Source organism: Biomphalaria glabrata, chromosome 6 (assembly GCF_947242115.1).
Source record: "Biomphalaria glabrata chromosome 6, xgBioGlab47.1, whole genome shotgun sequence".
NCBI classification, from domain to species: domain Eukaryota; kingdom Metazoa; phylum Mollusca; class Gastropoda; family Planorbidae; genus Biomphalaria; species Biomphalaria glabrata.
In genome coordinates, this window is record NC_074716.1 from 1,139,639 (window position 1) to 1,162,104 (window position 22,466).

A 22,466-nucleotide genomic window follows, 5' to 3' on the forward strand; every position below is an offset into this window, starting at 1 on the left:
TCATGTTAATTTTTGTATTGTTGGATAGCTTATTTGATTGAATCAAGTTTGAAGAAATTAAACTCGAGAAAGATATATTCTAATTAGATTTCTTCAGTGTGATTGAACAGAGACAATACTACTCTGCAAAAGAGCTCATGACAGTGAGGACAAATACAATATATGCTTGAATCTTACATAAAATTTTTCTATTGCAGATTCCAATAGATGAATATGGTTTGTGTTGTTATCAACTACTTCTTCAAATAAATAGTCAGCTCTTTAGTGGGTGGAGGCGCGGTGGCTGAGCGGTAAAGTGCTTGGCTTCCGAACCGGGGACTGGGGTTCGAATCCTGGTGAAGACTGGGATTTTTAATTTTGGGATCCTCGGGCGCCTCTGAGTCCACCCAGCTCTAATGGGTACCTGACAGACATTAGTTAGGGAAATGTAAAGGCGGTTGGTCGTTGTGCTGGACACATGACACCCTTGTTAACCGTAGGCCACAGAAACAGATGACATTTACATCATCTGCCCTATAGACCACAAGGTCTGAAAGGGGAACTTTACTTTACTTTTCTTTAGTGGGTGCACTGCACTTGATAGGTCTCTTACAGCTGGCGGTATCTTTGGTGGGTTGACAGGAGTAGGTCTGTAAAGAAGCTCTTGGAAATGATCGACCAGTCTCTTCTTTTGTCCTTCTTCATCTGTTGTCAAGTCACCATTTTTGTCCTTTACTGGCCTCTCTGACATGGCAAATTTTCCAGATATATTTTTGATGACTGGTTACAGTTCTTTGGTACTGTTCTGAAGAGCTGCTTCTTTTGCTAGTGCTTCAATGTAGTTTCGCCTGTCTGTTCTGATGCTATGCTTGATACTCCTATCTATTTCAGCATATTCTTTTTTGTGCTTTTCCTTTGGCTGCTCTTGTTTTACTGTTGTTCATGCCTGCTTTCTTCTCTCTTCTTTCCTTGATCTTTTGAAGAGTTTCTGCTGAACTCCACTCCTTGTGGGTGTATGACTTGAGACCCAGTACTTCTTGGCATGTGAAATTTACTGTTTTTTTTTCAGTTTCTGCCATGTCTGTTCTACTGTCTCCTCTTCTAGGAGCTGGAACTTGTTTGATAAGGTGATCTTTAACTCTTCCTGTTTTGTGCAGTCTTTCAGTGCAATGGTATTATAATGTTGAAATTGGCTGGGCTCACTTGTTCAAGTCTTCTTCAGCTAGCACATTGACCTCCAGCTTTTTGCCATCATTCTGAACCTGGTGAGTCAGGTACAGTGGCTACTAAGCTTGCCATATTTCCAACAAGCTGGGACAGAGCTGCGTGGCCATGAAACCACAACCAAAAAAAAAAAAACAGTTCTTCTTGACCACCCCAGGGCAACCACAATGAGGTGGGGGCTGGAATCACACTAACCAGAAGTGTGTATAAATTCCATAATAATATACTAAATATCTCTACCATTCTAAAAAAGTATATAAAGTATATATTAAACACAGAATACAGCTAGAAACTAATCTAGATTACTACTACTAGACTAAATTAGATAGTCTCCATGATAGAATATAGAGACTCTGACCAAGTTAAGATCTAAATTCAGAGTAGTTCTTATAGTATTGGATCTTCTTATAGTTTTAGATCTTACCTAGATTCTAAAAATCTTTATCAATTTTTAGTATCATCTACTCTGTCACAATGTAAAGTCTAAATCTAGAGTAATCTAGATTTTCCAGATCTAGACATCTAGCGTAATCGTGACGCTAGTCTAGATGACTAGATCTAAATTAATGATAGAATGATTAGATCCTAAAATTTACTAGATTTAGTAATTAGTATAAAATTTAGATTAATTTATAATCTAATATTTGTTGATCTAGAACAGTGATGGCAAATGGGGTTGTTCCAAATTTCTTCTGAGTCACATGGTTATGTTTACATCACATGGTTGTGTTTACATCTCATGCTCTGCTTACTTTTGTTAATCTATAGTGGGAAGTTGAAGCGTTTTAGAACAATAATTGGTGGTTTTAATTAATTAATTAGTGCCAAACTATAATTTGTTAATAATAGGAGAACTTAGATGTTTATCTTTTTTATAGTTTCAACTTAAAACAGACAGTTAAACATTTGACAGATGGTTCTATAGTCTGCAGTACTGAGATCTAGATTTCTTGACTTACACATTTACAGTTATCTGCTCAGAGCATCTGGGTAATCAACCCTAGAAAAAAAAAGTAACACTTTCATCTACACCCCTCCCTCTCTGCCCTAAAATAAACAGGCTAGAACACTAAATGTTGGACAGTAGACCATAAATGTGTGTTGTATTGGTCTATTGGTCAGATAGGTCTAGTGATTCTAGTCTAGTCGATTATTTGCTTTAAATGATGAAAAGACTGCCAGGTGTTTTTCCTTGTGTATAATAGGGTTGAGTTGTCTAGCAAACAAATAACACATCTGATAGTCAAGGATAAATCTAGATATACTTTTACACAGTTCATATGTGTTTTATCCAGGACTAGATTTAGGAAATAGAGCAAAAGGTTAATAGAAGACTTTTTTTGCAGTTCTTGAGTCAGGTCAGCTTTGGTTTCTGAAGTAGTAGATGTTTAGATAATACAACATTCAACAGTTCCCTTCATTACGTATTAAACTTCTTGTTGGACATTGTTCATCAGCTCTTGAGTCAGGTCGGCTCTAGTTTCTGAAGTAGTAGATGTTTAGATAATACAACATTCAACAGTTCCCTTCATTACGTATTAAACTTCTTGTTGGACATTGTTCATCAGCTCTTGAGTCAGGTCGGCTCTAGTTTCTGAAGTAGTAGATGTTTAGATAATACAACATTCAACAGTTCCCTTCATTACGTATTCAACTTCTTGTTGGACATTGTTCATCAGCTCTTGAGTCAGGTCGGCTCTAGTTTCTGAAGTAGTAGATGTTTAGATAATACAACATTCAACAGTTCCCTTCATTACGTATTCAACTTCTTGTTGGACATTGTTCATCAGCTCTTGAGTCAGGTCGGCTCTAGTTTCTGAAGTAGTAGATGTTTAGATAATACAACATTCAACAGTTCCCTTCATTACGTATTCAACTTCTTGTTGGACATTGTTCATCAGCTCTTGAGTCAGGTCGGCTCTAGTTTCTGAAGTAGTAGATGTTTAGATAATACAACATTCAACAGTTCCCTTCATTACGTATTCAACTTCTTGTTGGACATTGTTCATCAGCTCTTGAGTCAGGTCGGCTCTAGTTTCTGAAGTAGTAGATGTTTAGATAATACAACATTCAACAGTTCCCTTCATAACGTATTCAACTTCTTGTTGGACATTGTTCATCAGCTCTTGAGTCAGGTCGGCTCTAGTTTCTGAAGTAGTAGATGTTTAGATAATACAACATTCAACAGTTCCCTTCATTACGTATTAAACTTCTTGTTGGACATTGTTCCTCAGCGTTAACTGCCTTCATATTTCTGTCCTTACACCCTGTGTGTTATTTCCTTAGTAGAGTCTTACCTCTGATTAGACTTATCTATACAAGACAAAGAGAAGAGGTGCCTAGAAATTAAGATGCAGTCCTTAATATTTTTGGCCTTACACCCTGTGTGTTATTTCCTTAGTAGAGTGTTACCTCTGATTAGACTTATCTATACAAGACAAAGAGAAGAGGTGCCTAGAAATTAAGATGTAGTCCTTCATATTTCTGTCCTTACACCCTGTGTGTTATTTCCTTAGTAGAGTGTTACCTCTGATTAGACTTATCTATACAAGACAAAGAGAAGAGGTGCCTAGAAATTAAGATGCAGTCCTTAATATTTTTGGCCTTACACCCTGTGTGTTATTTCTTTAGTAGAGTGTTACCTCTGATTAGACTTATCTATACAAGACAAAGAGAAGAGGTGCCTAGAAATTAAGATGCAGTCCTTAATATTTTTGGCCTTACACCCTGTGTGTTATTTCCTTAGTAGAGTCTTACCTCTGATTAGACTTATCTATACAAGACAAAGAGAAGAGGTGCCTAGAAATTAAGATGCAGTCCTTAATATTTTTGGCCTTACACCCTGTGTGTTATTTCCTTAGTAGAGTCTTACCTCTGATTAGACTTATCTATACAAGACAAAGAGAAGAGGTGCCTAGAAATTAAGATGCAGTCCTTAATATTTCTGGCCTTACACCCTGTGTGTTATTTCCTTAGTAGAGTCTTACCTCTGATTAGACTTATCTATACAAGACAAAGAGAAGAGGTGCCTAGAAATTAAGATGCAGTCCTTAATATTTCTGGCCTTACACCCTGTGTGTTATTTCCTTAGTAGAGTCTTACCTCTGATTAGACTTATCTATACAAGACAAAGAGAAGAGGTGCCTAGAAATTAAGATGCAGTCCTTAATATTTCTGGCCTTACACCCTGTGTGTTATTTCCTTAGTAGAGTCTTACCTCTGATTAGACTTATCTATACAAGACAAAGAGAAGAGGTGCCTAGAAATTAAGATGCAGTCCTTAATATTTCTGGCCTTACACCCTGTGTGTTATTTCCTTAGTAGAGTCTTACCTCTGATTAGACTTATCTATACAAGACAAAGAGAAGAGGTGCCTAGAAATTAAGATGCAGTCCTTAATATTTTTGGCCTTACACCCTGTGTGTTATTTCCTTAGTAGAGTGTTACCTCTGATTAGACTTATCTATACAAGACAAAGAGAAGAGGTGCCTAGAAATTAAGATGCAGTCCTTAATATTTCTGGCCTTACACCCTGTGTGTTATTTCCTTAGTAGAGTCTTACCTCTGAGTAGACTTATCTATACAAGACAAAGAGAAGAGGTGCCTAGAAATTAAGATGCAGTCCTTAATATTTCTGGCCTTACACCCTGTGTGTTATTTCCTTAGTAGAGTCTTACCTCTGATTAGACTTATCTATACAAGACAAAGAGAAGAGGTGCCTAGAAATTAAGATGCAGTCCTTAATATTTCTGGCCTTACACCCTGTGTGTTATTTCCTTAGTAGAGTGTTACCTCTGAGTAGACTTATCTATACAAGACAAAGAGAAGAGGTGCCTAGAAATTAAGATGCAGTCCTTAATATTTCTGTCCTTACACCCTGTGTGTTATTTCCTTAGTAGAGTCTTACCTCTGATTAGACTTATCTATACAAGACAAAGAGAAGAGGTGCCTAGAAATTAAGATGCAGTCCTTAATATTTCTGGCCTTACACCCTGTGTGTTATTTCCTTAGTAGTGTGTTACCTCTGATTAGACTTATCTATACAAGACAAAGAGAAGAGGTGCCTAGAAATTAAGATGCAGTCCTTAATATTTCTGGCCTTACACCCTGTGTGTTATTTCCTTAGTAGAGTCTTACCTCTGATTAGACTTATCTATACAAGACAAAGAGAAGAGGTGCCTAGAAATTAAGATGCAGTCCTTAATATTTTTGGCCTTACACCCTTGTGTTATTTCCTTAGTAGAGTGTTACCTCTGATTAGACTTATCTATACAAGACAAAGAGAAGAGGTGCCTAGAAATTAAGATGCAGTCCTTAATATTTCTGGCCTTACACCCTGTGTGTTATTTCCTTAGTAGTGTGTTACCTCTGATTAGACTTATCTATACAAGACAAAGAGAAGAGGTGCCTAGAAATTAAGATGCAGTCCTTAATATTTCTGGCCTTACACCCTGTGTGTTATTTCCTTAGTAGAGTCTTACCTCTGATTAGACTTATCTATACAAGACAAAGAGAAGAGGTGCCTAGAAATTAAGATGCAGTCCTTAATATTTCTGGCCTTACACCCTGTGTGTTATTTCCTTAGTAGAGTGTTACCTCTGAGTAGACTTATCTATACAAGACAAAGAGAAGAGGTGCCTAGAAATTAAGATGCAGTCCTTAATATTTTTGGCCTTACACCCTGTGTGTTATTTCCTTAGTAGAGTGTTACCTCTGATTAGACTTATCTATACAAGACAAAGAGAAGAGGTGCCTAGAAATTAAGATGTAGTCCTTCATATTTCTGTCCTTACACCCTGTGTGTTATTTCCTTAGTAGAGTGTTACCTCTGATTAGACTTATCTATACAAGACAAAGAGAAGAGGTGCCTAGAAATTAAGATGCAGTCCTTAATATTTTTGGCCTTACACCCTGTGTGTTATTTCTTTAGTAGAGTGTTACCTCTGATTAGACTTATCTATACAAGACAAAGAGAAGAGGTGCCTAGAAATTAAGATGCAGTCCTTAATATTTTTGGCCTTACACCCTGTGTGTTATTTCCTTAGTAGAGTCTTACCTCTGATTAGACTTATCTATACAAGACAAAGAGAAGAGGTGCCTAGAAATTAAGATGCAGTCCTTAATATTTTTGGCCTTACACCCTGTGTGTTATTTCCTTAGTAGAGTCTTACCTCTGATTAGACTTATCTATACAAGACAAAGAGAAGAGGTGCCTAGAAATTAAGATGCAGTCCTTAATATTTCTGGCCTTACACCCTGTGTGTTATTTCCTTAGTAGAGTCTTACCTCTGATTAGACTTATCTATACAAGACAAAGAGAAGAGGTGCCTAGAAATTAAGATGCAGTCCTTAATATTTCTGGCCTTACACCCTGTGTGTTATTTCCTTAGTAGAGTCTTACCTCTGATTAGACTTATCTATACAAGACAAAGAGAAGAGGTGCCTAGAAATTAAGATGCAGTCCTTAATATTTCTGGCCTTACACCCTGTGTGTTATTTCCTTAGTAGAGTCTTACCTCTGATTAGACTTATCTATACAAGACAAAGAGAAGAGGTGCCTAGAAATTAAGATGCAGTCCTTAATATTTCTGGCCTTACACCCTGTGTGTTATTTCCTTAGTAGAGTCTTACCTCTGATTAGACTTATCTATACAAGACAAAGAGAAGAGGTGCCTAGAAATTAAGATGCAGTCCTTAATATTTTTGGCCTTACACCCTGTGTGTTATTTCCTTAGTAGAGTGTTACCTCTGATTAGACTTATCTATACAAGACAAAGAGAAGAGGTGCCTAGAAATTAAGATGCAGTCCTTAATATTTCTGGCCTTACACCCTGTGTGTTATTTCCTTAGTAGAGTCTTACCTCTGAGTAGACTTATCTATACAAGACAAAGAGAAGAGGTGCCTAGAAATTAAGATGCAGTCCTTAATATTTCTGGCCTTACACCCTGTGTGTTATTTCCTTAGTAGAGTCTTACCTCTGATTAGACTTATCTATACAAGACAAAGAGAAGAGGTGCCTAGAAATTAAGATGCAGTCCTTAATATTTCTGGCCTTACACCCTGTGTGTTATTTCCTTAGTAGAGTGTTACCTCTGAGTAGACTTATCTATACAAGACAAAGAGAAGAGGTGCCTAGAAATTAAGATGCAGTCCTTAATATTTCTGTCCTTACACCCTGTGTGTTATTTCCTTAGTAGAGTCTTACCTCTGATTAGACTTATCTATACAAGACAAAGAGAAGAGGTGCCTAGAAATTAAGATGCAGTCCTTAATATTTCTGGCCTTACACCCTGTGTGTTATTTCCTTAGTAGTGTGTTACCTCTGATTAGACTTATCTATACAAGACAAAGAGAAGAGGTGCCTAGAAATTAAGATGCAGTCCTTAATATTTCTGGCCTTACACCCTGTGTGTTATTTCCTTAGTAGAGTCTTACCTCTGATTAGACTTATCTATACAAGACAAAGAGAAGAGGTGCCTAGAAATTAAGATGCAGTCCTTAATATTTTTGGCCTTACACCCTTGTGTTATTTCCTTAGTAGAGTGTTACCTCTGATTAGACTTATCTATACAAGACAAAGAGAAGAGGTGCCTAGAAATTAAGATGCAGTCCTTAATATTTCTGGCCTTACACCCTGTGTGTTATTTCCTTAGTAGTGTGTTACCTCTGATTAGACTTATCTATACAAGACAAAGAGAAGAGGTGCCTAGAAATTAAGATGCAGTCCTTAATATTTCTGGCCTTACACCCTGTGTGTTATTTCCTTAGTAGAGTCTTACCTCTGATTAGACTTATCTATACAAGACAAAGAGAAGAGGTGCCTAGAAATTAAGATGCAGTCCTTAATATTTCTGGCCTTACACCCTGTGTGTTATTTCCTTAGTAGAGTGTTACCTCTGAGTAGACTTATCTATACAAGACAAAGAGAAGAGGTGCCTAGAAATTAAGATGCAGTCCTTAATATTTTTGGCCTTACACCCTGTGTGTTATTTCCTTAGTAGAGTGTTACCTCTGATTAGACTTATCTATACAAGACAAAGAGAAGAGGTGCCTAGAAATTAAGATGCAGTCCTTAATATTTTTGGCCTTACACCCTGTGTGTTATTTCCTTAGTAGAGTGTTACCTTTGATTAGACTTATCTATACAAGACAAAGAGAAGAGGTGCCTAGAAATTAAGATGCAGTCCTTAATATTTTTGGCCTTACACCCTGTGTGTTATTTCCTTAGTAGAGTGTTACCTCTGATTAGACTTATCTATACAAGACAAAGAGAAGAGGTGCCTAGAAATTAAGATGCAGTCCTTAATATTTCTGGCCTTACACCCTGTGTGTTATTTCCTTAGTAGAGTCTTACCTCTGAGTAGACTTATCTATACAAGACAAAGAGAAGAGGTGCCTAGAAATTAAGATGCAGTCCTTAATATTTCTGGCCTTACACCCTGTGTGTTATTTCCTTAGTAGAGTCTTACCTCTGATTAGACTTATCTATACAAGACAAAGAGAAGAGGTGCCTAGAAATTAAGATGCAGTCCTTAATATTTCTGGCCTTACACCCTGTGTGTTATTTCCTTAGTAGAGTGTTACCTCTGAGTAGACTTATCTATACAAGACAAAGAGAAGAGGTGCCTAGAAATTAAGATGCAGTCCTTAATATTTCTGTCCTTACACCCTGTGTGTTATTTCCTTAGTAGAGTCTTACCTCTGATTAGACTTATCTATACAAGACAAAGAGAAGAGGTGCCTAGAAATTAAGATGCAGTCCTTAATATTTCTGGCCTTACACCCTGTGTGTTATTTCCTTAGTAGTGTGTTACCTCTGATTAGACTTATCTATACAAGACAAAGAGAAGAGGTGCCTAGAAATTAAGATGCAGTCCTTAATATTTCTGGCCTTACACCCTGTGTGTTATTTCCTTAGTAGAGTCTTACCTCTGATTAGACTTATCTATACAAGACAAAGAGAAGAGGTGCCTAGAAATTAAGATGCAGTCCTTAATATTTTTGGCCTTACACCCTTGTGTTATTTCCTTAGTAGAGTCTTACCTCTGATTAGACTTATCTATACAAGACAAAGAGAAGAGGTGCCTAGAAATTAAGATGCAGTCCTTAATATTTCTGGCCATACACCCTGTGTGTTATTTCCTTAGTAGTGTGTTACCTCTGATTAGACTTATCTATACAAGACAAAGAGAAGAGGTGCCTAGAAATTAAGATGCAGTCCTTAATATTTCTGGCCTTACACCCTGTGTGTTATTTCCTTAGTAGAGTCTTACCTCTGATTAGACTTATCTATACAAGACAAAGAGAAGAGGTGCCTAGAAATTAAGATGCAGTCCTTAATATTTCTGGCCTTACACCCTGTGTGTTATTTCCTTAGTAGAGTGTTACCTCTGATTAGACTTATCTATACAAGACAAAGAGAAGAGGTGCCTAGAAATTAAGATGCAGTCCTTAATATTTTTGGCCTTACACCCTGTGTGTTATTTCCTTAGTAGAGTGTTACCTCTGATTAGACTTATCTATACAAGACAAAGAGAAGAGGTGCCTAGAAATTAAGATGCAGTCCTTAATATTTCTGGCCTTACACCCTGTGTGTTATTTCCTTAGTAGAGTGTTACCTCTGAGTAGACTTATCTATACAAGACAAAGAGAAGAGGTGCCTAGAAATTAAGATGCAGTCCTTAATATTTCTGGCCTTACACCCTGTGTGTTATTTCCTTAGTAGAGTCTTACCTCTGATTAGACTTATCTATACAAGACAAAGAGAAGAGGTGCCTAGAAATTAAGATGCAGTCCTTAATATTTCTGGCCTTACACCCTGTGTGTTATTTCCTTAGTAGAGTGTTACCTCTGAGTAGACTTATCTATACAAGACAAAGAGAAGAGGTGCCTAGAAATTAAGATGCAGTCCTTAATATTTCTGTCCTTACACCCTGTGTGTTATTTCCTTAGTAGAGTCTTACCTCTGATTAGACTTATCTATACAAGACAAAGAGAAGAGGTGCCTAGAAATTAAGATGCAGTCCTTAATATTTCTGGCCTTACACCCTGTGTGTTATTTCCTTAGTAGTGTGTTACCTCTGATTAGACTTATCTATACAAGACAAAGAGAAGAGGTGCCTAGAAATTAAGATGCAGTCCTTAATATTTCTGGCCTTACACCCTGTGTGTTATTTCCTTAGTAGAGTCTTACCTCTGATTAGACTTATCTATACAAGACAAAGAGAAGAGGTGCCTAGAAATTAAGATGCAGTCCTTAATATTTTTGGCCTTACACCCTTGTGTTATTTCCTTAGTAGAGTGTTACCTCTGATTAGACTTATCTATACAAGACAAAGAGAAGAGGTGCCTAGAAATTAAGATGCAGTCCTTAATATTTCTGGCCTTACACCCTGTGTGTTATTTCCTTAGTAGTGTGTTACCTCTGATTAGACTTATCTATACAAGACAAAGAGAAGAGGTGCCTAGAAATTAAGATGCAGTCCTTTATATTTCTGGCCTTACACCCTGTGTGTTATTTCCTTAGTAGAGTCTTACCTCTGATTAGACTTATCTATACAAGACAAAGAGAAGAGGTGCCTAGAAATTAAGATGCAGTCCTTAATATTTCTGGCCTTACACCCTGTGTGTTATTTCCTTAGTAGAGTCTTACCTCTGATTAGACTTATCTATACAAGACAAAGAGAAGAGGTGCCTAGAAATTAAGATGCAGTCCTTAATATTTTTGGCCTTACACCCTTGTGTTATTTCCTTAGTAGAGTGTTACCTCTGATTAGACTTATCTATACAAGACAAAGAGAAGAGGTGCCTAGAAATTAAGATGCAGTCCTTAATATTTCTGGCCTTACACCCTGTGTGTTATTTCCTTAGTAGTGTGTTACCTCTGATTAGACTTATCTATACAAGACAAAGAGAAGAGGTGCCTAGAAATTAAGATGCAGTCCTTAATATTTCTGGCCTTACACCCTGTGTGTTATTTCCTTAGTAGAGTCTTACCTCTGATTAGACTTATCTATACAAGACAAAGAGAAGAGGTGCCTAGAAATTAAGATGCAGTCCTTAATATTTTTGGCCTTACACCCTTGTGTTATTTCCTTAGTAGAGTGTTACCTCTGATTAGACTTATCTATACAAGACAAAGAGAAGAGGTGCCTAGAAATTAAGATGCAGTCCTTAATATTTCTGTCCTTACACCCTGTGTGTTATTTCCTTAGTAGAGTCTTACCTCTGATTAGACTTATCTATACAAGACAAAGAGAAGAGGTGCCTAGAAATTAAGATGCAGTCCTTAATATAAGAATTACATTCTATAATTTAGCACATCATATGTGTTAGCTACCTCGAGTATTAAAAGAGGGTAAAGCTCTTCGCTCACATGAAAATCAATAGAAAAATCAAGAAAAAGAATTGAATGAAGGCCTACAAGCGAAAGGTCATAGAAAAACCTTAGTAAGTGAATGTGTTTTGAGTGGCTGGTAGTGCAGTGTGTGTGCCTGTGTAAGAAATGACCAGTTGATCTTGAATGTAAATGGTTGAGTGAACAGCAAAGAAAGTGTGTAAGTCAGGACTGTGTGTAAAAGTGGGTCAGACTCATAACAAGATGCTGGAGTAAAGGAGACGAATGGAAGACTAAAAAAATTCAATGTGTTAATTGAGACTCTTGTTGTTATAGTCTATTACAAAACCTTTCACCTTTCACAAAGTAAAAGACCCTCTTCTTGAATTCATAGCAATGTAATAGATAGCCTATAGGGGTGCACCGGATAGTCGCTCCAGCTTTTGTCGAATATCTGGCCTTTTTTCCCCATTCTGCCATATTTGGCTCCGGTCGAATATCACTGCCAGGTAGTTGGCCAAATAGTAAAAAGTACACCTATTTAATATGCACAAAGTGGACCTCCTTCCATCAATATCTGTTATAGAATGTATTAATGTTAATATTAAAACATAATAATGTGCTTAAAAATAGAGCCTACATGAATATGTACCAAACATCAAATATTATAAAGACAAGGTGTGTTAATATAAATAGAAATGAAACTGTACATTACATATGTGTTTTACATATAGAGCAACAAATGGTATGCAATTTCATTTTGTCTTGACCTTTGAGGGGGTTAGTTAGGATGTTAAGATGTTATATCCCTTGACTACGTCATGCTGTGCGGGTATATCTCCAGATGTAGAAATGAACAACTCCCACCCCTCTCTTTATTTGTTTAGTCCATCACATTGAGTCTATTGATAGACAGGTGACAACAATTCAAATACGATGGATGTAGGTTTAATGCCAGCATATTGACACTCTCTAGAGGTCACACCTTACGAGAGAGTTTGTTTACTTGGTAGTAAATCATTAGTAGGGGGGTGGACTTCAAGCCACACCTCTATACGGGTAACCAGGTATATCTTCAGGGGTAGAGATGAAAAACTCCCACTCCCTTTTATTTTAGTCCATCACATTGAGTTCAATGATTGACAGGTGACCACAAGTCAGATACGATGGAAAGGGGCACATGGGGGAACTGAGTTTGTTTACTTGGTAGTAAATCTTAATTAGGGAGCCACACCTCTACACGAGTAACTGGACAATAAGTTTGCTTATTTGTAGAAAAATCTCAATCATGTGACTGTACTAGTGGCCACACCTCTTCCTGTGTGCCTAGTTACTTGGATATAAATCTCAGTTAGCTGGAATAACTAAATGAGTGACCTTTTGCTACACAGAACAAACTCAAAGCATAGCCCAGTTATCCAGTAACTAATTATTTTGTAGAAAAAGTACAAGTCTCAGATTTGTGTATATTGGCGTAAAAGACACGACCAGGCCTATTTTATTTCACTCAATTTACTGATAGAGATTGACCATTTTTAAGCCAGAATGGAAAAACACAATGTGCTAAGGAAGCATACTACACTGTAAATAAATATTACGGTTGATCTAATTTTCCTAACACCTATAGGCTTATTACCGTGCCATTTTGTTACAGTTACAGAAACCACAATAAAATCAGAAATAATTAAGGAAGATGTGTTTTTTTACATAGGCATAGGTTCTTTGCACAATAAAATAAAACAAAGATGTGCATGTGAAGAAAGTTCATTTCATTGTTTAATTCTATTGACTTATTTTATAATGGAAAAGCTTACAGTAAATTTTAAAATCACATAAAAGAAATTGATCTACGGCACGCAATTATATCTAGCAAAGAAATAACAAACATATACTGGAGTGTTAAGAAATACTTAACCCCTGTAATTAGTGTGCGAGTATGCTAAGTCTACATGCTTGATTGACCAGGCCAATCCTTTTGCCTGACGACCACTCAACACTGTTGCATATGCCCAAGGTAAAAAAACGTGTGATGGTCAACACCATCAACAATACAAACTACACTAGGACTATATGTGTAAGCCCACTACATCTATCTGACCAGGTTGTTACAATCAGTCAAACATACAGTCTATTTATGGTTTTTTTTGGTAGGGAGGGTGTGGAAGAGTTTTTTTTTCTTCTATATTTGGTTTTCCTAAAGCTCTTAGACCTATACAACTGTAGATCTAAACAGATCTCAATAATAGGCCTAAAGACTACAATTAAAACTATGTTTCGGCACCATCTAAGGTTCAAGCTATAAATAGGTATTACTGATGCTCCCGCTGTTAACCTAATATCATTTACATCAAATGGATTAATCTAAAACAATAAATATTGATCTACAACGCTTCAGATTCCAACTAACGCTTCAGATTCCAACTATTAACTAACAGCTATTATCAGTATAAATCCCTTGAAACCAGAACCAGAAGCGATCTTTGGACTTTAAATTTAAAGTCTGATGATCAGCTGTTGGTCTGAAATTCATGAATACATACATCTACCCACTATACAAGCCAGATTTTACCTTTGAAAAATTTACTTTAGTAACTAGTTACATATTTTCATTGACCCTCCCACACACACCCTCTACAGTTGGTCGCACATACACAGACACTCATGCTACACAGATTAGTTAATTAGGCAGGGTTGGGTTAGGGCCCTAACCCTAACCAGTAACAAGAGTTTAAAACAATATGGTATATACAAGGAAAAAAAAAATATAGGTATGTTATTTAACAGTTTTGCAAAATTTTCATCAACACAAGGTATTTACAAGACATGTAGGTATCCAGATTCGGACGAATATCATATTTTACTATTCGGCAATATTCAGCTCCGGCCAAATATAAAAAAGTACTATCCGGTGCACCCCTAGAAATAGACCATATGATGTATTCTTAGCAAGCCTTACATCTGATAACAGTATATATTTGTAAATGGAAAAAAAAAAAGGATTACCTTGTTTCCATCGCCTCTGTTTCCTTCATCTATTTCAGCAGTTCCTTTCGTCCAGTATAATTTTTCATCCACTATAGGAAACATAAAGATGTTAAGAGGTGGCTTAGTAAAGCATTCTGGATTAAAATACAACTACATTCTTGATTCTGAAATCAAGAAATATCAATTTTAATATTTAAAAAAAAAAGATATGTTGTATGCATAGTTATTTGCTTGTTTCATAATCTAGAAATCTAGAACTTGTCCAAAAAAAACACACAAAAAAACAATTAATCAGTTTCAATAATAATATTATTATTATTTACAAGCACATTTCAGTTTGAACATTTGTCCAATGGCTACTTTTTTATACATTCTATAAGTTGCAGATATTACATTTTGGATTAAAAACAAATCACAATTGTGAGTGGTCAAACTGTAATGTACCAGGTCATGGAGTCTCACATAATCTCAACAGATAATGCCTCAGGCCTGGCAATACACTTATCAATCTAAAAAATGGTTTTATATCCAACTTTTTTTTAAAATCAACTTAAATACTACTAAAATCAAACATAAACTTTTCAAGAATGCACATCATTTAAGAGGAAAATGACAATGCTGTAAACATATAAGACAGACTCATGCCAAAGGGAAGGACAAAACAACTTAAATGCACCTTAAACGTAGGTCCATGTCCTGGTATGATAAAGTCAATCATCTCCAATATGGTATATCTTGATTGCACCTGGAGATTTGGTCGCTCACTTTTTTTTTAGCCAAAGGGAGGGGGAGAAAAGATCACCTTCACAATAAAATAAATCCCCTGTGAAACACAAAATTGAAAAAACATTAAACATCAGTTTGAAAATAAACAGGAGGCCCAATGGCTGAACAGTAAAGCCCTTGGCTTCCGAACCGAACAGTTTACATCAGGACTGTTTGATTCCTTTGATGCAGACACTTCTAACCCATACAACATCCTAAACACCATCTCAAACCAAACTCACCAACCACTAGCCAGATCCACTCCTGTTAAACCTAAATCTACTAAAATTAATACAACAGCCTCACTAAAAAAACCTACTAAAGAAGTAATACCAAAATACCTTAAAACCTTAGTAATAAATTTTCAAAGCATTAGGAACAAAACAGCAGACTTAGAAGTTTTATTAGAATGTGAGAAACCAGACATAATTGCAGGAACAGAAGAAATTACCTTACCTAACTCAAAAAATATAGAATCAACATTTTGTAAATCAAATCTAAGAAAAGAGAGAGACTTCTTACAATAGACGATGAAATGCGATTTTGTTTGTCGACTTTGGAGCCTCGATTAGATCGCATTTGCTCTCAAAAACAGACACAACATTCACATTAAACATAATACTGAAAAACAGGTAAAATCTTTTTTTCTTTTTATTATAAAACATCTGTTTACTGTGCCGGCAGACAAAAAAGTTTGAGAAACACTGGTCTAGAGCTTGATCAACATTGTTGTAACATATCATGTAGGCCTACATAGATTGTGATAGAGATCTACTCTCTACTCAAGCCTTCAAGGTCTAGTATTCTAGATCTAGATCTATGGCTACATAGATCATAGATATATTATATACAAAATCTGGATAATGTCTTAGATTAGAGTGTGACTAGATCTAGAGTCTAGCCTACATAATGGTTAGGCTTAGTAGGTCATTCTAGATCTCATCTAGACTCTATAGAATAGATCTAGAAAATCTAGATAACATCTAAAATCTACATCTCTCTGTTGCTGCATATTTTAAGCATATGAAACTTAATTTTTATCTAATAGATTTAGCTAGATCTAGTCTTCACTTCTAGGTCACTTGATAAGATAAATAAATTTAGCTTTTATGTAGCACTACTTTCATGCTTATAGCATGCTCAGAGCGCTAGGGTCCAATCTCATTGGTGGACCGGAGGGGAGGGGTATCTGGGAGGTTTTCAGTGCTGCCTTTAGGCGCTCATTAAACACATCTCTGCACAAGATATATTTGGGCTATAGTTACAGATAATAGTTACTTATTATTAGATACTAGTATTATATAGATCAGATCTAGCATCTAAACCAAAGAAAACTTTACTATCCAGTTTAGATCTAAGTCTAGGGCTGAAGACTTTTTAAAGTTTATTTTAGGACTAGGCTCATCAAGACTAGTAACTTGTTGATAAATCTAATGGTCCTAGATCTGTGTTTCTTTTACAACTTTCAAATGCTCTTTAAGATTTGAAGCTAATTACACCTTAGCCCAAACCTTTTGGCTGTTGCGGCTGAAGCACTTCACTAGTCTCAATTGAATTTTTGGTGTAGACTAGGGTTTTGAATTTCTATATTTTTAGGATGCTTCGAAGTCCAACCAATTCTTTATATTACAAGAGTTCTACATCTATTATTAAAATGTTATTGCTATTTTTACTTTTGAAAATGTCTACAGGCTTACAAGAGTTTAGCAGCTTACAACCAGTTCCTAGATGGTTGGGTTCAAGATGTTATGGCTTTTAAACCACTAGCAAAGGTAAGTAATAAATATTGTTATATTATAGTTAATATCTTGATATTCAAAGGTATTTACATGTATATGAGACCAATGTCTTGATATGTACAGGTATTTTAAATAATTTTTTTTTCTTTTTAATAGGTCTTCACTCTCAGTGGTTAGCATGTACTGCAGCCCTGGATAGTAATAAGTCAAGATGGTATTATTCTATCAGCCCACTGTTCTTGTATAGTTGGACTTGGTGAGTCCTGCACTCAGGTGGCAGACATGGATCCTTGAGTCAAATAACCTACTCACTGAAGCCCAGGCTGGCTTTAGAAAAGGCAGATCAACAGAAGATCAAATTGCCTTCATCACACAGAAATAGAAGACGGCTTTCGAGAAAAGAAACCAACAACAATTGTGTGGGTTGACTTAGAAAAAGCATTTGACAAAGTCTGAGAACAAGGTCTCTTGCTCAAGCTAATCCAGCATCACATATCCCAAAGAATGTACAACTGGATAAAGGAATACCTAAATAATAGAAAAGCCTTAGTTTGCATGCAAGGACAAAGAAGCCACACAGTGGGTATAAAAAATGGCGTCCCTCAAGGAGGAGTCCTATCCCCAACACTTTTCCTAATATTCATAAACGATCTAAATCAAAACCTACCAAGAAAAGTTAAAAGCAGCATGTATGCAGATGACCTTGCCATAATTAGCACAGAAGAATATGTAGGAACATCGAAATTTCGATTACAAGATGCTCTTGATAAACTCAATAATTGGTCCAAAGACTGGGGCATGTCCATCAACACAAAAAAGACCACATATACCATATTCTCACTGTCAACAAAACAACAAACAATAAAATTAACATAAGATTTGGAAGCTTTAGAAAAAAATGACAGCCCTACTTATCTTGGAGTCACCTATGACCCAAGACTAACCTGGAAAAACCAAATAGATAAAACACAGAGTAAAGGCATCCAGAGACTATCCCTCTTGAAAAAATTAGCTGGCACAGATTGGGGAGCTAATCACAACATCCTGAAAAAGATCTATACCAGTTATGTAAGACCTGTATGGTGCCACAGCATGGGGCTCAGCAGCCCAAACCAACCTAAGAAAAATAGACAAGGTTCAAAATATTGGTTTAAGGATAATGACAGGAGCAATCAAAACAACACCCATAAGAGCTATGGAGGAAACCGCTGCCCTGATCTCTCTGGATGAAAGTAGAGAAATAAAAATCCTTTCCCAATTCACTAAATTGGAAACCTTGGAGAGGCACCCACTCAGAACAAAAATTCTCAAAACTGGCACAAAAAACCGTCTCAAAAGGACCAATTTCATACAGGAATCTCTAAACCTAAAAAAGAAACACCAACTTGAAAAAATTACTCTGGAATTTTCGATACACTATAATGAATCTCCACCCTGGGACGAAAGCCCTCTTCCTACTATAAGGGACCATAATGAAAACATAAAAAGAAAATCTGATTACAGACCAACAGAGCTCAAGGAAATAGTGAACTGTTTTCTACATACCAATTACCCTAGCAATCAGTGGATCAGAGTTTACACGGATGGCTCATCCCATAAAGCCACCACAAATGGAGGAGCTGGAATACTTATCGAATGGCCAGATGGAGGAAAACTAGAAAAATCCATTGCAACTGGAGAGTTCTCTGACAGTCACAGAGCAGAAAGGGAAGCACTAGCACTAGCTGCTACCATGTTAGCAAATCATCCAAGTTTCCCTCACAGTCAGATTGTCTTTCTAACAGACGCGAAAACAACCCTCCAAAGCTTGCAAAACTCTGATTCCCCTCATATTAAAAACCTCAGAACAGCACTTACAAAGCTCAACAACAACAGCAAAAAAACTGTTATTCAATGGATACCAGCTCACATACAACTAGCAGGAAATGAGAAGGCTGACACACTCGCCAAGAGTGGGAGAACAAACTCACAAGTAAACTCTGCACTCCATCCAGAAGAAATGAAGAAATTAATTGTAGATAAAATAAATGAGAAATGGACGAGCTCCCATCCAAATCACAAGAAAGATGACGCTTACTATAAGCTATCCCGACAAGACCAACGTCTAATCTTTCGACTCAGGACCGGACACAACAGAATGCGACAACACATGTTCCGGAAGCTCAAAATTGGAACCAATAAAATCTGCCCATGTGGAATATCACCAGAAAATGCAGACCACATACTCCAAAACTGCTCTCTCTACCAAGAGGCCCGTATAAGACATTGGCCCCAAATCACCCCAATAGAAAGAAAACTATATGAAGAGCTCCCTGATTTGGAAACCACTGCGCAGTTCATCTCATGTACTGGTCTAGTCATATGAACACTCCAACATAACAATGAGAACGATGAAGAAGAAGAAATGTGGCAGACACTTTATTTATGCTGGAAGCCAACACCAGGCTAAAAGAGAGTAAGACAGTTACAGGCTTGTTATCTTACTGGATAAATCCATCAGAGCTTAAAAAAAGTTTTGCCAACTAAGGTTTCTGAGATTGACATCACCTCATTAAAAAACAAAAAGTTAAATTTGATTCTCTTGTGAACAACATCACTTCTAAAAATAAAAATTTAAAGGCTATTAAATCCAAAGAAACTATAAAGCTTAGTATAAATATTTTTAATTCATTTATTGAAAGTAATGAGTTCCAATCAGATATTTTACTGTGTTGTGCTAATAGGAAGAATAGGTTTGTGCCTGTGCTTTAACGCTACTAGGTCTCTCAATGAAAATTTCAAAACAGTCATTTATTACTGTCATCTTCCTGTCATAAGTACAAATAAATTTTTTGGGCCTGAGACTCTCCTTATTGGGCCAGAAAATCAAATCGGATATGTCGACATACATAACATCCAAAACAGTACATGAATATCTTAGATCAGGGGTGGGCAACCTTTTTGTATCGAGGGCCGCATTATTTTAAAAATTGGGAATGGCGGGCCGCATATTTATATACAACTTATAGAGACACTCTAAGCTAACTGTGTAGAATGTCTTTTAATTCATATTTACACTGTATTATATTCACGTTTCTTTTTTTTTCCCACACTTCACGTTAAGGAATTACAACAAGAGTTAGCAATTATTTAAACCAATTTTACGATTTTTTTTTTCAAATTGCAGTTGTCATTTTACATTAAAATATCCTGACAAATATACAGTTGTACTTAATGTGCAGTATTTTACTTTTTACACTCGTGCATGATGTTCCGGAACTGTGGAACTAGCTTACTAGTTTCTATCCTTGTGACTGCTGTCAAATTACAGTCAGTCAAAATCGACCAGTAGTAATGCTTGTTTAGTTTCCACAAGGAAAAGGCTTGTTCACTGAATGAGACAATATATGTTCTGGAAGTTAAATGTCGGGACTAGAGAAACTTGCCCATCACCAGAGAATGCTGACCATGTCCTTCAATGGTGCATTCTAAATCAAGAGACCCGAACAAGACTTTGGCCCAAAAACCCTCCTAAAGAACAAAAACTAAAAAAACAAACAATTTTTATTTGTTACTACTAGGTCTAAATCTATTGACTAGATCTAGTGAAATCTAGTCTAGATTATTCTAGATCTACTTGATTATCTATCCTTTTCTAATTCTAGGGCTCTACTCTAGTCACACTAGATCTTGTATATAGTTCTAGATCTAAAATAATTTAAGAGTCTACTAGTACTAGTCTAGATCTATATCTAATAAGTCCTCTATGAACACATATTATGATAATTATATTAGAGATCTAAATATTTATGTCTAAATCTATAATAGACTTATCAAGAACTAAATTTACATAATGATACATAGAAATCTAGAATCTAGAGATCTATCACCTTCTAAGTCTATTTCTAGATAGATCTAGAGTCTACTACTAGATCTAGTTATCTAGTGCTAGCCCTACTTCTAGATCTAGAAACTAATAATACTAATTTAGACTATGTAATAAGAAAAGTAGATCTAATAGCCTTATTTAGGCCTTAGACTTACTGTGTCTAAGTCTTAAGTCAAGTTAATTAATTAATTTAGGTCTAGATCTTTTTTTTAAATCCTTTTGAAAGTTTCTTAGATTACTTAGAAACCAGTTCAAGGAGTTAGTGTTAGAATTAGAATAGTCAGATCTATTTGATCTATCAAATCATCTAAAATCTAAAAAACAATCTAGTCCTAGACTTAGACTAGATTAGATCTAGATCTATATAAATCTATTCATTCTAATCTAAATTCTAAATCTAGTCTAGATTCTAGATGTCTAGTGACCTAGACCTATCTAATAGCCTAGTCTAGACTAAGACTAAGACTAGATTGTCTAGAGTCTAGAATCTCAATCTAGGGTATTAGTATACTAATCCTAGATAGATCTAGATGTCAGTCTAGATTTAGATCTTAGCCAAAATAGAATCAGCCGTAAAACTAATCAGCTAGCTAGGTACTTACTTTACTTAGTTATGCCTAAGGCTAAGGCCCATCTAATTAAAAATCATGTAAAAATTGTAACAACGAAAAAATCTTATTTTGTTTAACAGAAGAGCTCATTACTACCCAGACGAAAAACCGTGTCAAATAACCCCTTTTTTTTATTCTCTCTGATGTTGATCCGAAACGAATACCCATGTTTGAAATGAAAAAAAAAAGATTATATGAAACATTTTACAAGTATTTTTTACTGACAGTACCATAGATTATATATAGTCTATGACAGTACTTATATTTATATGTCTATACTAACTGAACATGCTATATTATATCAATGACCTCCACGTTATTTTCTTTGTTATAATAATAATAAGGCTAAGTCCGAAGATTATATCTTATCTTATATAATACAGGAATGCAGTATTTCCTGTTTCCTACTTATTTTGCCACATCCAGGGCAAGCATAACCATTGTCCGCAGGTGGTCGATTTAGATTTTCTTTTCGCCGTCTGCGTTTGTCATAGGGAGCAGATTTTCATTTGGTCTCAAATGTGTATCTCGCGACCTTCGTGAGTGACCTCCAGCTGTCTTGTTCTGAGGCCGCATGCAACCAGGTACTCTCTTCTATGTCAGCCAAAGAAAGTTGACGCCTAAGCTGGTCTTTGACTTGTTTCGTGGGGCGCTTCTGTTACGTCGATCACCTTTTTAGTTCACCAAAAAAAAAAAAAAAAAGACTGCCTTTGGCATACGTTCGTCTCTCATTATTATAGCTTTTATATAGCGCTACTTTTATGCTTATAACATGCTCAGGGCGCTTTTGGTCCAATCTCATTTGTGGGGGGAGGGGGGTATCTAGGAGTTGGTTTTCCATGCTGCCTTTAGACGCTTAGTAAACACAACTCTGCCCGAGTCGGGTGTCGAACCTCGAGCCCCCTTCTAGGTAGCCAAGCCAAGCCAAGCACACTTGGCCTCTCGACCACGCTTCCCA

General features: G+C 36.3%; 1 protein-coding gene across 5 annotated transcripts in view; it reads right to left on the reverse strand.

Moving 5' to 3' along the window:
* LOC129926725 (coiled-coil domain-containing protein 150-like) overlaps positions 1–14,741 on the reverse strand; it is a 30,687-nt gene extending 15,946 nt beyond the window's left edge. For 4 of the 5 annotated variants that reach the window (XM_056032485.1, XM_056032482.1, XM_056032480.1 and 1 more), the window contains exon 1: positions 14,544–14,740. In XM_056032485.1, the coding sequence (XP_055888460.1) occupies positions 14,544–14,627 (84 nt within the window). In that variant the 5' untranslated portion in view covers positions 14,628–14,740. Of the gene's footprint in view, positions 1–14,543 lie in introns of all 5 variants that reach the window. The other variant, XM_056032484.1, reaches the window with a different exon arrangement.
* Positions 14,742–22,466: the final 7,725 nt, after the last annotated feature.